This window comes from Cherax quadricarinatus, chromosome 1, assembly GCF_038502225.1.
Source record: "Cherax quadricarinatus isolate ZL_2023a chromosome 1, ASM3850222v1, whole genome shotgun sequence".
In the NCBI taxonomy this organism is placed as follows: Eukaryota; Metazoa; Arthropoda; class Malacostraca; order Decapoda; family Parastacidae; genus Cherax; species Cherax quadricarinatus.
The window spans coordinates 49,711,153-49,723,848 of record NC_091292.1 but is presented as its reverse complement, the minus strand read 5'-3'; the positions used below and the strand labels follow the sequence as shown (position 1 = coordinate 49,723,848).

At 40.3% G+C, this 12,696-nt stretch overlaps 1 protein-coding gene across 3 annotated transcripts in view; it reads right to left on the bottom strand.

Annotated features, from left to right (window-relative positions):
• LOC128685475 (putative neural-cadherin 2) overlaps positions 1–12,696 on the bottom strand; it is a 221,203-nt gene that overhangs the window by 144,568 nt on the left and 63,939 nt on the right. For all 3 annotated transcript variants that reach the window (XR_011391651.1, XM_070082192.1, XM_070082196.1), the window contains exon 3: positions 12,005–12,350. Coding sequence is in view for 2 of the 3 variants with exons in the window: in XM_070082192.1 (XP_069938293.1) it covers positions 12,005–12,350 (346 nt within the window). In the remaining variant the exon portion in view is untranslated. The remainder of the gene's footprint in view (positions 1–12,004; positions 12,351–12,696) is intronic.

Below are 12,696 nucleotides of genomic sequence, written 5' to 3'. Positions count from 1 at the left end.
CCGCCACAAAGCATACCTCCTTCGGCTACCACCTCCCTGAACCGACAGGCAGCCTCTGGAGATACACCCGTCACCTGCAGGACACCCTGCCTAACCTCCTGGAAATTCGGGATGGGAGCAGGGCGCCTCCAGATGATCCAGATTCCACGGCAAACTACACCTCACCCACAGAACCCCACGGAGTGGGATGAACCCTGGCACAGTTTCCCTTACCTAGAAACCAAAATGCTAGGGGGGAGGACCCCAGAGGAGAAAAGGGAGGTAAGGAAGGGAGGAGGAAAGGGAAAGGGGAGATGGGATAGGGAAGGGGGAATTGGGGGGTAATTAGGTTCGGTCTGAGGAAGGAGATCAAAAGGTCTAATTTCAAGGAACCCCCTTTGAAGAGGTTGATCCGAGGTATTGGAGTAGGGGTGCACTTTGTCCAGGAGCTCGATGCTCATGATCTAGGAACTAGAGCATGGCCGAAGCTGGTGGGGGTTAATACTCTGTGCCAACCCGCTCAGGCGGAGACCGCTCAGGTGAACGCTCGGGAGAAGAATGCACAGGAGACCGCTCAAGTGAAGACCGTGCAGCCGGGTTTCACACTATAGCATTATGTAGCTTACGGCTGTCATAGTACAGTGTCACAATACTGTGTATGATACAAACGAGTATCATAGTGCTGTACAGTAGTATCATACCACTATCATAGTACTGTGTATAATATACCCGAGTATCATAGTACTGTATAATATTGTGTATCACGGTACTGTGTATAATAGCACTATATATCATACCACTGAGTATCATAATACTGTGTATCATACAACGGTATATTATTGTACTGTATATCATAGCTTTATAGCATCATAGGACTGTGAAACATTGTACTGTGTATGATATTTCTGTGGATCATAGTACAATGTATCATACTACTGTGTATAACTATCTGCGCCCTATTACTCTGAATAATTCATTTGCCTCTCATAGTACTCTATCATAATACTGTGAATTAATCACTGGGAATCATACTACAGTGTATCAGCCCTCTTCTTAGTACTATGTCATAGTACTGTGTATCACGGTGCTGTGTATCACGGTGCTGTGTATCACGGTGCCGTGCATCATACCACCGCGTATCATGCTATTATGTAATATGATTATGTGTATCATAGTACTGTGTAATACACTGCTGTGTCTTTTAGTACTGTGAATCATGCTGCTGTTCGAGGCAGTTTTGTGTATCATAGTATTATGTATCATAATACTGAATATCATACTAATTTATATCACAGTACTGTGTATCATAATGTTATGTATCAAAATGTTGTTTATCATAGTGTTTTGCAATACTCTACTCTGTATATCAGACCTATGTATGTATTCGTCTCGTACTACTGTGTATCATAGTTCTGTATATCATAACTTATTTCATAGTGCTGTATACTGTGGTACTGTGTTTAATGCACTGTTTGTCATACTACTGTCATACTTCTACACATCATAGTAATGTGTAATATAGTTCTGTGTATCATGTTGCTGTGCATTATACATTATGAATCATAATACTGTTTCTCATAGAGCTGTTTCATAAGACTTGTTCAGCATACCACTTTATCACACTACTATCACAGTATTGCATACAATAGTATATTTAACATGTATAAAACTACTCTGGATAAAATTACGGTATAATAAACAACTATGTACAATACTGCCGTGTATTATATTACTGTTGATTATAATACTGTGTATGATACTATTGCGTATCACAGTACTGTATATAAAACTTCCTTTTATCAAATGACTGTGAATCATAATACTGTGTATCATAGTACCATGTATCACACTGCTGTGTATATTACTGTGTATCACATTATTATGTAGTCTTAAGAGCAAATAAATCCTCTCAAAATGACTCGTATTAAGCTTTTTCCAAATGAACTTTTAATATTTAAGATCCAACGAAACAGTTGTTTCAATACGTCGTGTTTTGACTCCACGTAAAACAATACCAATTACTGAAAGAGGATTGTCTGATATTTATATAGGACTCTTCCTTGTGATATTAGGCGGGAGGGATTATTTCAGCATTAATTTCTAGTTTCTCGAATTCTAACTTAAAGAATTTTGTTAAATTAAATGACGTGTGGTTCGTGTCAACATTATCATACTCTCACTATATGAATTTTCAATCCTCTCACCAATTAACAAAACTAAATGTAAATATGTATTTCATATCAAAGTATTTTTTATATCAATATTTGAGTTGCTGGTGCTTGTTCATTAACTAGAATGCAGTTTTAATTTTTTTTTTTTTTGTAAAATACTGAATGCCTTTGCTACATACAACGGGTATATATTGTGTCGACATACAACTGGGATATACAGTGTCAACATACAACTTGAATGTTCTGTGTCAACATACAACCGGAATGTTTGTTAACATATATGGTAAACATTGTCAACATACAACTGGCATATACTGTGTCAGCATACAACTGGTATATACTGTGTCAACATACAACTGGTATATACTGTGTCAACCTGAATTCCATGCTCGATATGTGTGGGATAAGTCAACCTGAGAGATGAAAATTCCCAGGTAATGTAAACTTCAGCTCGGATCAAACCTAACTGACCCCACTCCTCCCATCCCTATCTCACTTTCCCATCCCACCGCCTTTCCTCACCCTTTCCCTCCACTTCCATCCTTTCCTCTTCTACATTCGGTCTTTGGTGATCTCTCCATGAAAATTATAGCTGCTATGTTGAGGAGAGAGGATCGTTGTCTGTCCCATTCCGTTGAGGTCTTCGATGGTTATGTTGTCTGCCGCGGAATCTGGATCATCATAGAATGTGCTGATTTGCTCTAGGGAGCTCCGGATGGCGGCTTTGGGTATCCTTAAGATGACTGATGTATTTCTGGAGGCTGCTTGTCAGTTCCAGGAGGTGGTGGCCAAAGAGAGTATACCTCTCGGAGAGTTTCCTACCGCTCTCGCTTTTGTCTGCCAAGGTGGCTTGGTGGATGTGAGGGTGCTATCTTGGATTACCAGTTTACTGGCATGAAGGGCAGGGCAGGGCATAGGTCCCATGTAGCACTTGTGCTACCATTACTATTTTTACAATCAAAAAGAAGCGCTAAATGCACTAGGGTCATATATCAGCGCAGGGCAGGAAGTGATGCAGGATCAAAGGATAAGCAAGGGTGGATAGGTCAACAAAGGTAGAGTTAGGAAGGGATGCGAGGAGTGCTAAAGGAAGTATTATCAAAGTTTGCGCAATAACTTGGTTGCTGTCTAACACTCTTACTTTATCTTCCCTCACTGGCGTCGGCAAGGAGGGAAGATAAAATGCTAGAGAAGTCGGAGGTAAATTCTGTGTGCTCGTCGAAAGACAGGACAGTCCAATAGAATAGGGTAAACTGAAATTGGAACTTGACAAGTGTCACAGTGTGGGACAGGGCGTCTATACATGAGAAACCCATGAGTAAGACTGGTGTGCCCGATACGAAGATGGGAGAGCATAGTCTCCCAACCTCGGCATGAATGATAAGAAGGCCAGAAACCCAAACTTGGCTTGATAGAATGTAATTTATTATGAGTCATATTAGACCAACATTGTTGCCAATGGTTGTGAAGATGGCTAGAGATTTCAGCAAAATAGTATGAAAATAAAGACCTCTTTACGAAACTGGGAGGTCATGAACTGTGAACCGTTCAGCACTGTCTGCCTGCTCATTGCCCTGAACATCAACATGACTGGGATCCTAATAGAAAACAATATGTTTGTTTTTGCTATACGAAGAACTAGGGGATGAGGTGAATCAATTTTTTGAATAGCTTGCAAAGCACTAAGGGAATCTGAGACTATTACAAATGTCCATGTAGGCTATTACAACCCAGGTACTCGAGGCCTGTTATCCTGGGTGTAAAGGAAGAAAAATAAACAGCAGAAAAACCTTGAATTATATTATCCTTCACCAAGTATAAACAAAGGTATGTACACTATATACACTATGTACAGCAATAGGTATTAGTGCATGCCACGGTAATCAAGGCAAAACAGCAGCCAAGAGACAGCAGACCACCGTGCTTCAACCAGCGGTAGAACGAAAATGACAAGGGTGAAGAGGTGAGTGGTAACCTTGTCACCATCATAATTGGAAGGACTCCAAAGGCTGAAAACAAGAAAGGGAGAGGGGAGGGATGAAGAGAGGAGGAGGAAAGGGAAAGGAGGGATGGGGAGAATGGGATAGGGAAAAAGGGATTGGGGTGTAATTAGGTTCGGTCAGAGGAAGAAAGCCGGAAAGTCCAGTTTCTCAGACTAAGAGCCTCTTCACTGCGCCAAGGAGCCCCCTTCCCCCTTGAAGAGGATCTGTACTACCAGCCATGCCAAAGGATCTCTTGGATGTGGAGGGGGATATATGACCTCTTTTAGGCTTTCTTTAGAGCAATCCCACCCCCTCCCTTCCTTCCTTAAAAAAACAAATTTAATATGGAACATTAGAAGACCCAGTTTTCTCCTGTTTACAAAAGCTAAAATTGTGCTCCACTGTTGTCTTCCCTATCTCAGGCTGTTTTATTGTAATCACCAAATCCTTTTCCCGATGTGATATTTAATGAAAATATGTTTCTTTTGCATGCTATTTGTTCATACTTCATTACGTTACACTGTGGCACGTATCAACTTTAATAAGTGGTATACGGTCTGTGCTTTATATCATACTCATCTACAACCGTTATCTATTTGTGTTGTTGATTTTCTAGTTTCTTCTTTACCTCCACCATTCCTTTTATTAGATGATCTGAATGTTCATCATTCCTGGAAAGGGTCTCAAAGTGACATTCATGGCGACCAGTTGGAGATTTTTCTCCATGTTTTACATATCGACAATCCTACTCATCTCGACCCTTATACTTGTACTCTTTCTTGCATCGATCTTTCTGCTTGCTCTTCTTCAGTAGCACTTGACTGGGTCTCAGTACCAGATTTACATGACACCAATCATTTTCCTATTCTTGCCTCCCATTCATATTCCCCACCTCCTCATAGCCCACGTTGGCAGTTCAGACAAGCAGATTGGGACCTTTACTCACATCATACCTTTTCGTGAGGTTCCTCCTCCTTTGTCTTCCTTATATGGGATGTTACAAATATTTATGCCCTCTGTTTTAACCACTGTTAATTACAATCCCCCAAACCTCGGGTAGACATTCTCAGAAATGTGTACTCTGGTAGACTCCTGCTTGTGCTCATGCAGTGCAATTGAAATGTGCCACAGTGACTCCTAGATTTTAATGAGCGAGAGCAGTTGCCCGCTTTATAATTCAAGAAGCAAAATGCACTTGTTGGTGAAATTATGTTTCTACTGTCACTTCCGTCAATGTCCCTAACTTCTGCTTGGCAGATTTCGTAAGACTGAGAAATTACCTGGGTGAGCTGAACTGGTGTGACCTGATTGTTGGTCAGGTAGGTGGTGATGGTTGCCAATATTGTATTCTTCAAAGCCTAGTTCTAGCTGCCCAGACTGCTTATGTTCCATATAAGGAAATTAGATCAAACAAAAGATGGATTAAAGCACCTCATAAGTCAAATGAGAGGCATTTACAGGTGAATCAAATGGGAAGAGGTGTAGTTAAGAAATCGATATATTCATTTAAAAGAGAAATAAAAAAATAAGTAAGGAAAGCAAAAGGAGATTATGAAGTTAAAGTTACAAGGGATTTAAGGATTAAACCAAAAGGTTTCTTTCAGGTAAACAGGAATAAGATTAAAGATAAGATAGGCCTACTCAAAAGCTACTCAGACCAGCTCACTGACAGTGATAAAAAAATGTACAGAATCTTCAGCATTTATTTTCCCTAAGTTTTTACACAGGAAGATACGAGCAAAATTCCAGAAATAATAAATTTGTAGATTAGGACGAAAATAAGATATGTACGATCAAAGTTACTAGTGACATGGTTCTCAAACAAGTGGATAAATTAAAACCTAATAAGTCCCGGGGCCCTGACGAACTGTTCACAAAGGTTATAAAGGAATATAAGGAGGAAACAGATCTTTGGCTAGTCTTTTCAACATATTAGTACAAAACTGGCATAGTGCCAGATTAAGTGGAAAATAGCAAATGTGATACCTATCTACAAAGAAGGAGACAGGTCTTTAGTTTCGAACTGTAGACCAATAAGCCTAACCTCCATTGTGGGAAAATTGATGAAACAAATAATTGTCAAGGCTATTCGAAGCCACTTTGAAAAAGAAATTGATTAATGAATCTCAGCACAATTTTACAAATTGGCTTTCCTGCTTTACACATTTACTAATTTTTTTCAATAAGATATTTGAGGAGGTAGATCATGGTAACGAATACGATATTGTGCATATGGACTTCAGTAAGGCTTTCGATAGAGTTCCACATCGGAGGTTGTTGAGGAAAGTAGAGGCACATGGAATAGGAGAAATTTTTTCCTGGACAGAGGTGTGGTTGATAGACAGGCAACAGAGACTTCCCATAAATGGGGAGAAAACAGAGTTAGGATGCATCACAAGCGGTGCTCCACAGGGGTCAGTGCTGGGCCCTTTGTTGTTCACAGTTTATATAAGGGATATAGATGAGAGAATAAATAGCATCATCAGCAAAGTAGATGAATGGTTCAGAGAACCGACATGTTGATAAATTAGACACATGTGCAACTCTTGGGTATCTTTATTGAGGAAACGTTTCGCCACACAGTGGCTTCATCAGTCCATACAAAGGAGAATCTTGAAGAACAGGAGGAGAATGAGGTAATCAGTCCCTCAACCTTGAGTCGATGTGGTCAGTCCATCAATCTTGAATAGAATACGGCATACGTGCTGAGAAGGAGCTTATAAACCGTTGGCAGGAGAGGTGCAGCAGTCATAGGTCGTGTAACATTTGTTCAATGTTGAAGTAGGTCGTGCCCAAGAATTAGGCAAGCGAAGAATTCCCAAGTATTAAGATCCCAAGAAGTTGCAGTGTCTGACAGGTTTGTAGATGAATGGTTCAGAGAACCGACATGTTGATAAATTAGACACATGTGCAACTCTTGGGTATCTTTATTGAGGAAACGTTTCGCCACACAGTGGCTTCATCAGTCCATACAAATTAGAATCTTGAAGAACAGGAGGAGAATGAGGTAATCAGTCGTTGCACAGAGTTGCACATGTGTCTAATTTATCAACATGTCGGTTCTCTGAACCATTCATCTACAAACCTGTCAGACACTGCAACTTCTTGGGATCTTAATACTTGGGAATTCTTCGCTTGCCTAATTCTTGGGCACGACCTACTTCAACATTGAACAAATGTTACACGACCTATGACTGCTGCACCTCTCCTGCCAACGGTTTATAAGCTCCTTCTCAGCACGTATGCCGTATTCTATTCAAGATTGATGGACTGACCACATCGACTCAAGGTTGAGGGACTGATTACCTCATTCTCCTCCTGTTCTTCAAGATTCTCCTTTGTATGGACTGATGAAGCCACTGTGTGGCGAAACGTTTCCTCAATAAAGATACCCAAGAGTTGCACATGTGTCTAATTTATCATCATCAGCAAATTTGCCGACGACACCAAAATAAGCCCTCTAATTCTGACGAGGGCACTAGAGTGCTACAGGAAGATCTGAATGCATTGACGCAGTGATCGGAGAAGTGGTAGATGCAGTTTAATATAAATAAAATCCAAAGTTCTAAGTATTGCAAAGGAAATTAACCACAGCACTTATAAACTAAAAAAAATGTAGATTTTAATCACTCTGATTAAGGAGTTCTGGTTAGCAGTAATCTAAAACCAAGATAACAGTGTGTAAATGTTAGTAATACAGCTAATAAAATTCTCGGCTTCCTATCAAGTATAAATAACAGGAGTACTTAGGTTATTCTTTAACTCTATACATCTTTGGTTAGTCCTCATTCAGATATTGCTGCACAGTTCTGGTCACCGCATTACAAAATGGATAAAAAATGTCCTGGAAAACGTTCAAAAAAGGATGACAAAGTTGATCCCATGTATCAGAAATCTTTCCTATGAGGATAGACTGACGGCCCTGAATCTGCACTCTCTAGATAGGCGTAAAATTAGGGAGTATTTGACTGAGGTGCACACGTGGGTAACAGGAAAAAATAAAAGGGATATAAATAATGTGCTAAAAATATCTAACCAAGACAGGACTCGCAGATTTAGCAAGGATATAGAAAAACCACTGGTTTGGAATTAGAATTGTGGCTAAGTGGAACAGCTAAAACGTTGTCTAGTTTAAAAATAGGTTTGACAAATACACGATTGGGTGTGATATGGACTTGACTAGCTTGGACCGGTAGGCCAACTGCAGTGCTCCTTCCTTCATGAGTGGATATGATTTGGACCTGCCTAGCTTGGACCAGTAGGCCTGCTGCAGTGCTTTTTCTTTATGTTCTTATGCTCCACCTAAGAGAGTAGTTTGAAAAAGTATGGTAACTGAGTGGCCAGTACTCTCCTGACCCGGCTTCCGTTTTCAGGGTTGCTGGCATCAGCAGTGCAGACCTTGCTAAGGTTGCCACAGAAACTGGAGAACCTATTGTCCGTATATCTCAGGGGCTACATCTTTGCCAATCTTTTTTCCAGAACACTTTTGGATTTTACTTCTAGCATAGAGGAATCTTATAATAAGCCTTTCATATTTGGTGAACATGTGTTAATACTTTCCACTTGCCGACCGTCCGCAGCTGGGCTTGATGGCATTTATATTTGCTTGATTATTTACATCCGAAGACACTCGTCGTCATCATATGTGTCTTCTAGTTAGTTTGGTGTTAAGGTTCTTCCTCTTCGGTTCTGCCATTTCATAAGCTGGGCACTTCGGGCATTGTTGCCTTTCACTATACACCCACTGCTCTCACTCGTGTTATTTACAAGTTGTTAGAAAGTCTGGTAAACTGATGTTTGGTCTGGTATTTTGAAACGCATAACTGTCTTTCTCATCAGTTTGGCTTTCGCAAGAAACTATTCACTATCGACCAATTACTCCGCTATGATACCTATGTTCGAATGCCACTGCTAATAAACACTTGGTTATTGCAGTCTTTTTTGATCTCGAAAAAACGTATGACACTACCTGGCAATATAATATTTTGGCCCAAGCTCATGCCTTAATGTCTGAAAGATTTTTCTGTGGAAATTAATGTTTTCCCCTGACTTTGTCCAGGCTTAAGATGTTCCTTTTTTTCCACTCGCTATCAACCGATATTTAGTCTTCACTTTGTGTTGACAATTTTTCTATAGCTTCCACAGGCACTGGTGTTTTCTAGTAGCAGCCTCTCTCCAGAATGCAACTGATCGTGTTTCCCACAGGGCCACTGCTAATGAGTAAGTTTCCTGTTTCGTAAACACACATTACTTTTACAAGACGCCCTGTTGTTTGTAATGCTGTTCCCGTATCCCAGAACGAAATACAGTCAAATTTCTTGGTCTTCTGTTTGATCGCCAGATATACTGGAAACCTCACACAACTTCTCTGAAATCAGCAGGTCATAGCCAGATGAACCTCCGTCTTCATTTCGCTCTAATCTTATCGAAACTGGATTATGGCGATCAACTATATTCTGCAGCCTCTACCACACTCTTTGTAAACTTGATTCCATTCATCATCAAAGGTTGTGTATGTGTACAGGTGCTCTTCGTTCCTTCTAAGTTGAATGTTCCCTCTTTGAAAGATTAGCGTGATGCCTATTGTCTCCAATATTTTGTCCTCTCATGACCTTCACAATCCTTCTACATGTAGGATGGTAACAGATGTTAGTAGGACTCCTCTGTTTGATAGCCGTCCCTCATTAATAAGTCCCTTTTCTCCCGTATTCACTCTCTCTTGGCTTACCTTAATTTGCCTTCTTTGTATGTCCATCCAGGATCTTACTTTTCTCTTTTCCTTTGGGAAGTTCCGATGATTCGTGCCTGTTCTTCCTTACTTCCATATGCAAAAGGTCAATTATTACTATAACTTCACGCCCACTCTTTCTTAATCACTTCCAGTTTCATTTTCGTGCCATTGCCGTCTACACTGATGGCTCTAAATCCTCTGAAGGTTTCGGGTGTGCAGCAATTTTTCCGGACAGTTATGCGAGGTCATTTATTAGATTCAGCTAGCATTTTCACAGCCGATTGTAAGTAGTTCTGGTGGCCATCATAGGTATTGCAGCCTCAATATCTGTAGTAGTTTCAGACTCCTATAGTGCTTTACAGGTTATCCAGAAATTGGTTAAGTCACATTTCTAGTAGACACAAAGACATAATTTTCTGCTGGGTCCCTGGACACCTGGATGTTTGGGACACCGAGAAAGCGTTCATGACCTGTAATCCTTTCTTATTTATTATGAAGTAATCTCTAGACAACATTGCAACCGTTGGCATTAACAGTGGTCTAAGTTAGCTCAGAATAAATTAACTTCTATTAAACCGTGTTTGGATTTCTGACCATCTTCTTACGATCGCTGTCTTGTTTGGGAGATCACACTTTATCGTCTACGTATCGGACACACACGTCTCTTGGGAATCTGCACAGCATCGCTGTGCAGATTGCCAAGTTACGTTGTCAGTTGAACTTCTCTTAACAGAGTGTGATGTCTATCAATGGGCTGAAGAATTTAGTGCCGACGTCTTCACTACCTTAACGCACATACTCTACATGACCTCCACGCTGGACGTCTCACTTTTGGCGCAGACTCCCTCTTTGACTTTTTATCGGAAATTAACTTATTACACCATCTGGTCTCTGACCTTTACATATTCTTTCTCCATCCTGAAGTGCAGTATAACTCCTTTGGGTTTAGTGTTTAGTTTGATTATATTATCTTTATTACTATTATTGTTTGTATATCAATGGTAAAATATACCGACAAGTATATGAATAAAACGATATACGATCTATGGCATTTATTGAGAAGACGTATCGTCCACCAGAGACCATCAGTGCAAGGTTTGTTAAAGTCCCGGGTGGACCAGACATCTTCTCTATAAATACCATTGCCTTAACATCATATCTTACTGACCAGTCCAGTCCCTCTGCTACGAAATCTTTTACACCTCCATAGATAATGGAATACTTGACGCCCTACTGAAAATTTCCACCCATGCTAACAGTTTACCTGAGATATGTAGCCAGTCATGCTGTGACGTGTAATATAACCAGCAGACAGTTTATTCTTGTTCTATTCCTCTCTTTCCGTGACTGAACTTTACACCATATCTGTAAACTTCGTCCCAGTCATGAAGTTCCCAAACACTCAAGTAATTTTATATACACAAACCTTTATCGCTTTTTAAATATAGTGTTTTTTACTGTTACAATATGAGTTAGGTCTTAACTTAGCAGATACTTCATTATCTTGGCAGACTTTGTATTATCTTGGCAGAAATTGTGTTATCTTAGTACAAATTGCAATATCTTAGCAGAAATTACATTAACTTACCAGCAATTGCATTGTCTTAACAAACTGCTTTATATTGTTAGAAATTGCATTATCTTTTCAAGAAAGTGTGAGCTTCTATTGAATTTCGACCTTAAAGGGACTGGGGATGGATACTTGATGTTAGAGAAGAGCTCTTAGTCCAAAGACCTGGAGCTACTCCCTTCATCAAATAAAATCTGATTGCATCCCATTCCCTCGGCGCTGAATGATCCTGATTACTATTACTACTACTACTAAGAATAATAATAATAATAATCATGCTACTATTCCTGCTACCGTTATTATTACTACTAATAGTAATAATAATATAAAACTCCAGGCCAGGGCGTAAACCACTCGGCCAGTTGGCCGAGTGGTTTACGCCTTGGCCTGGAGTTTTACGACTCACTAGCCATGGGTAGAAACACGTTTCGTGGTTTGTTTGCGATCGCATTATTACGATTTCGTGAGTCGATATAATAATATAATTAATAATAATAAAATAATAATGCAAAACAGTACTTATTAATAATAATTAAATTAAAAATATTAAGACGAAACACGCAGGCAGTACCTGGTGGGTGAGGTGAAGGTGGAGTGTGTGCCAGGTGCCTGTGTTGAGTGTGGCATTCACTATTAACTTGACTGGCCCTCTCCCGCCTTCCACCAACACTTGGGGTCTTCCGTCAACGAGCTGGAGAGCCAGCATGGGCGTGGGCGCGTAGCGTGGGTGGTTGGAAGTGGTTGCAAGGGGTCCTGAGTAAAGGATGAGTGCGTGTGGGCGGGTGGTGAGGAGACGCAGAGAGATGGTGGCTGGGAGACAAGGCGAGAGCGGAGGCAGCCAGGCCCAGCCTGACCCAAAGAAGGTACGAGTTACCACTTTGCAACGTGGACCCAACGAGCCGCCGGGACACACACATCTGCCGGTCATAATGCAAAATAAATTCTTCAAACTGCGATTACATATGTTCAGAAGATTTATACAAACCTTACTATTTTTACATCTATGCATTAGTCCTTTCGACTCCATGATGAGGCTTCAACAAGTAACTTCACTGCAGAACTAAATTCAGTTGACTGACCTACAGAATTTTCCAATGCCGTTGGTATCGATGAATGGGCAGAGATACTTCAAAACAAAATTCATAGACTATATAACAAACATTGTCCCATAAAAACTAAACAGATCACCAATAAAAGAACTAAGCTGTCCATGGTTTACTAACAGCATCCTAAGATATGAAACATCAATATGAGAAACAATAT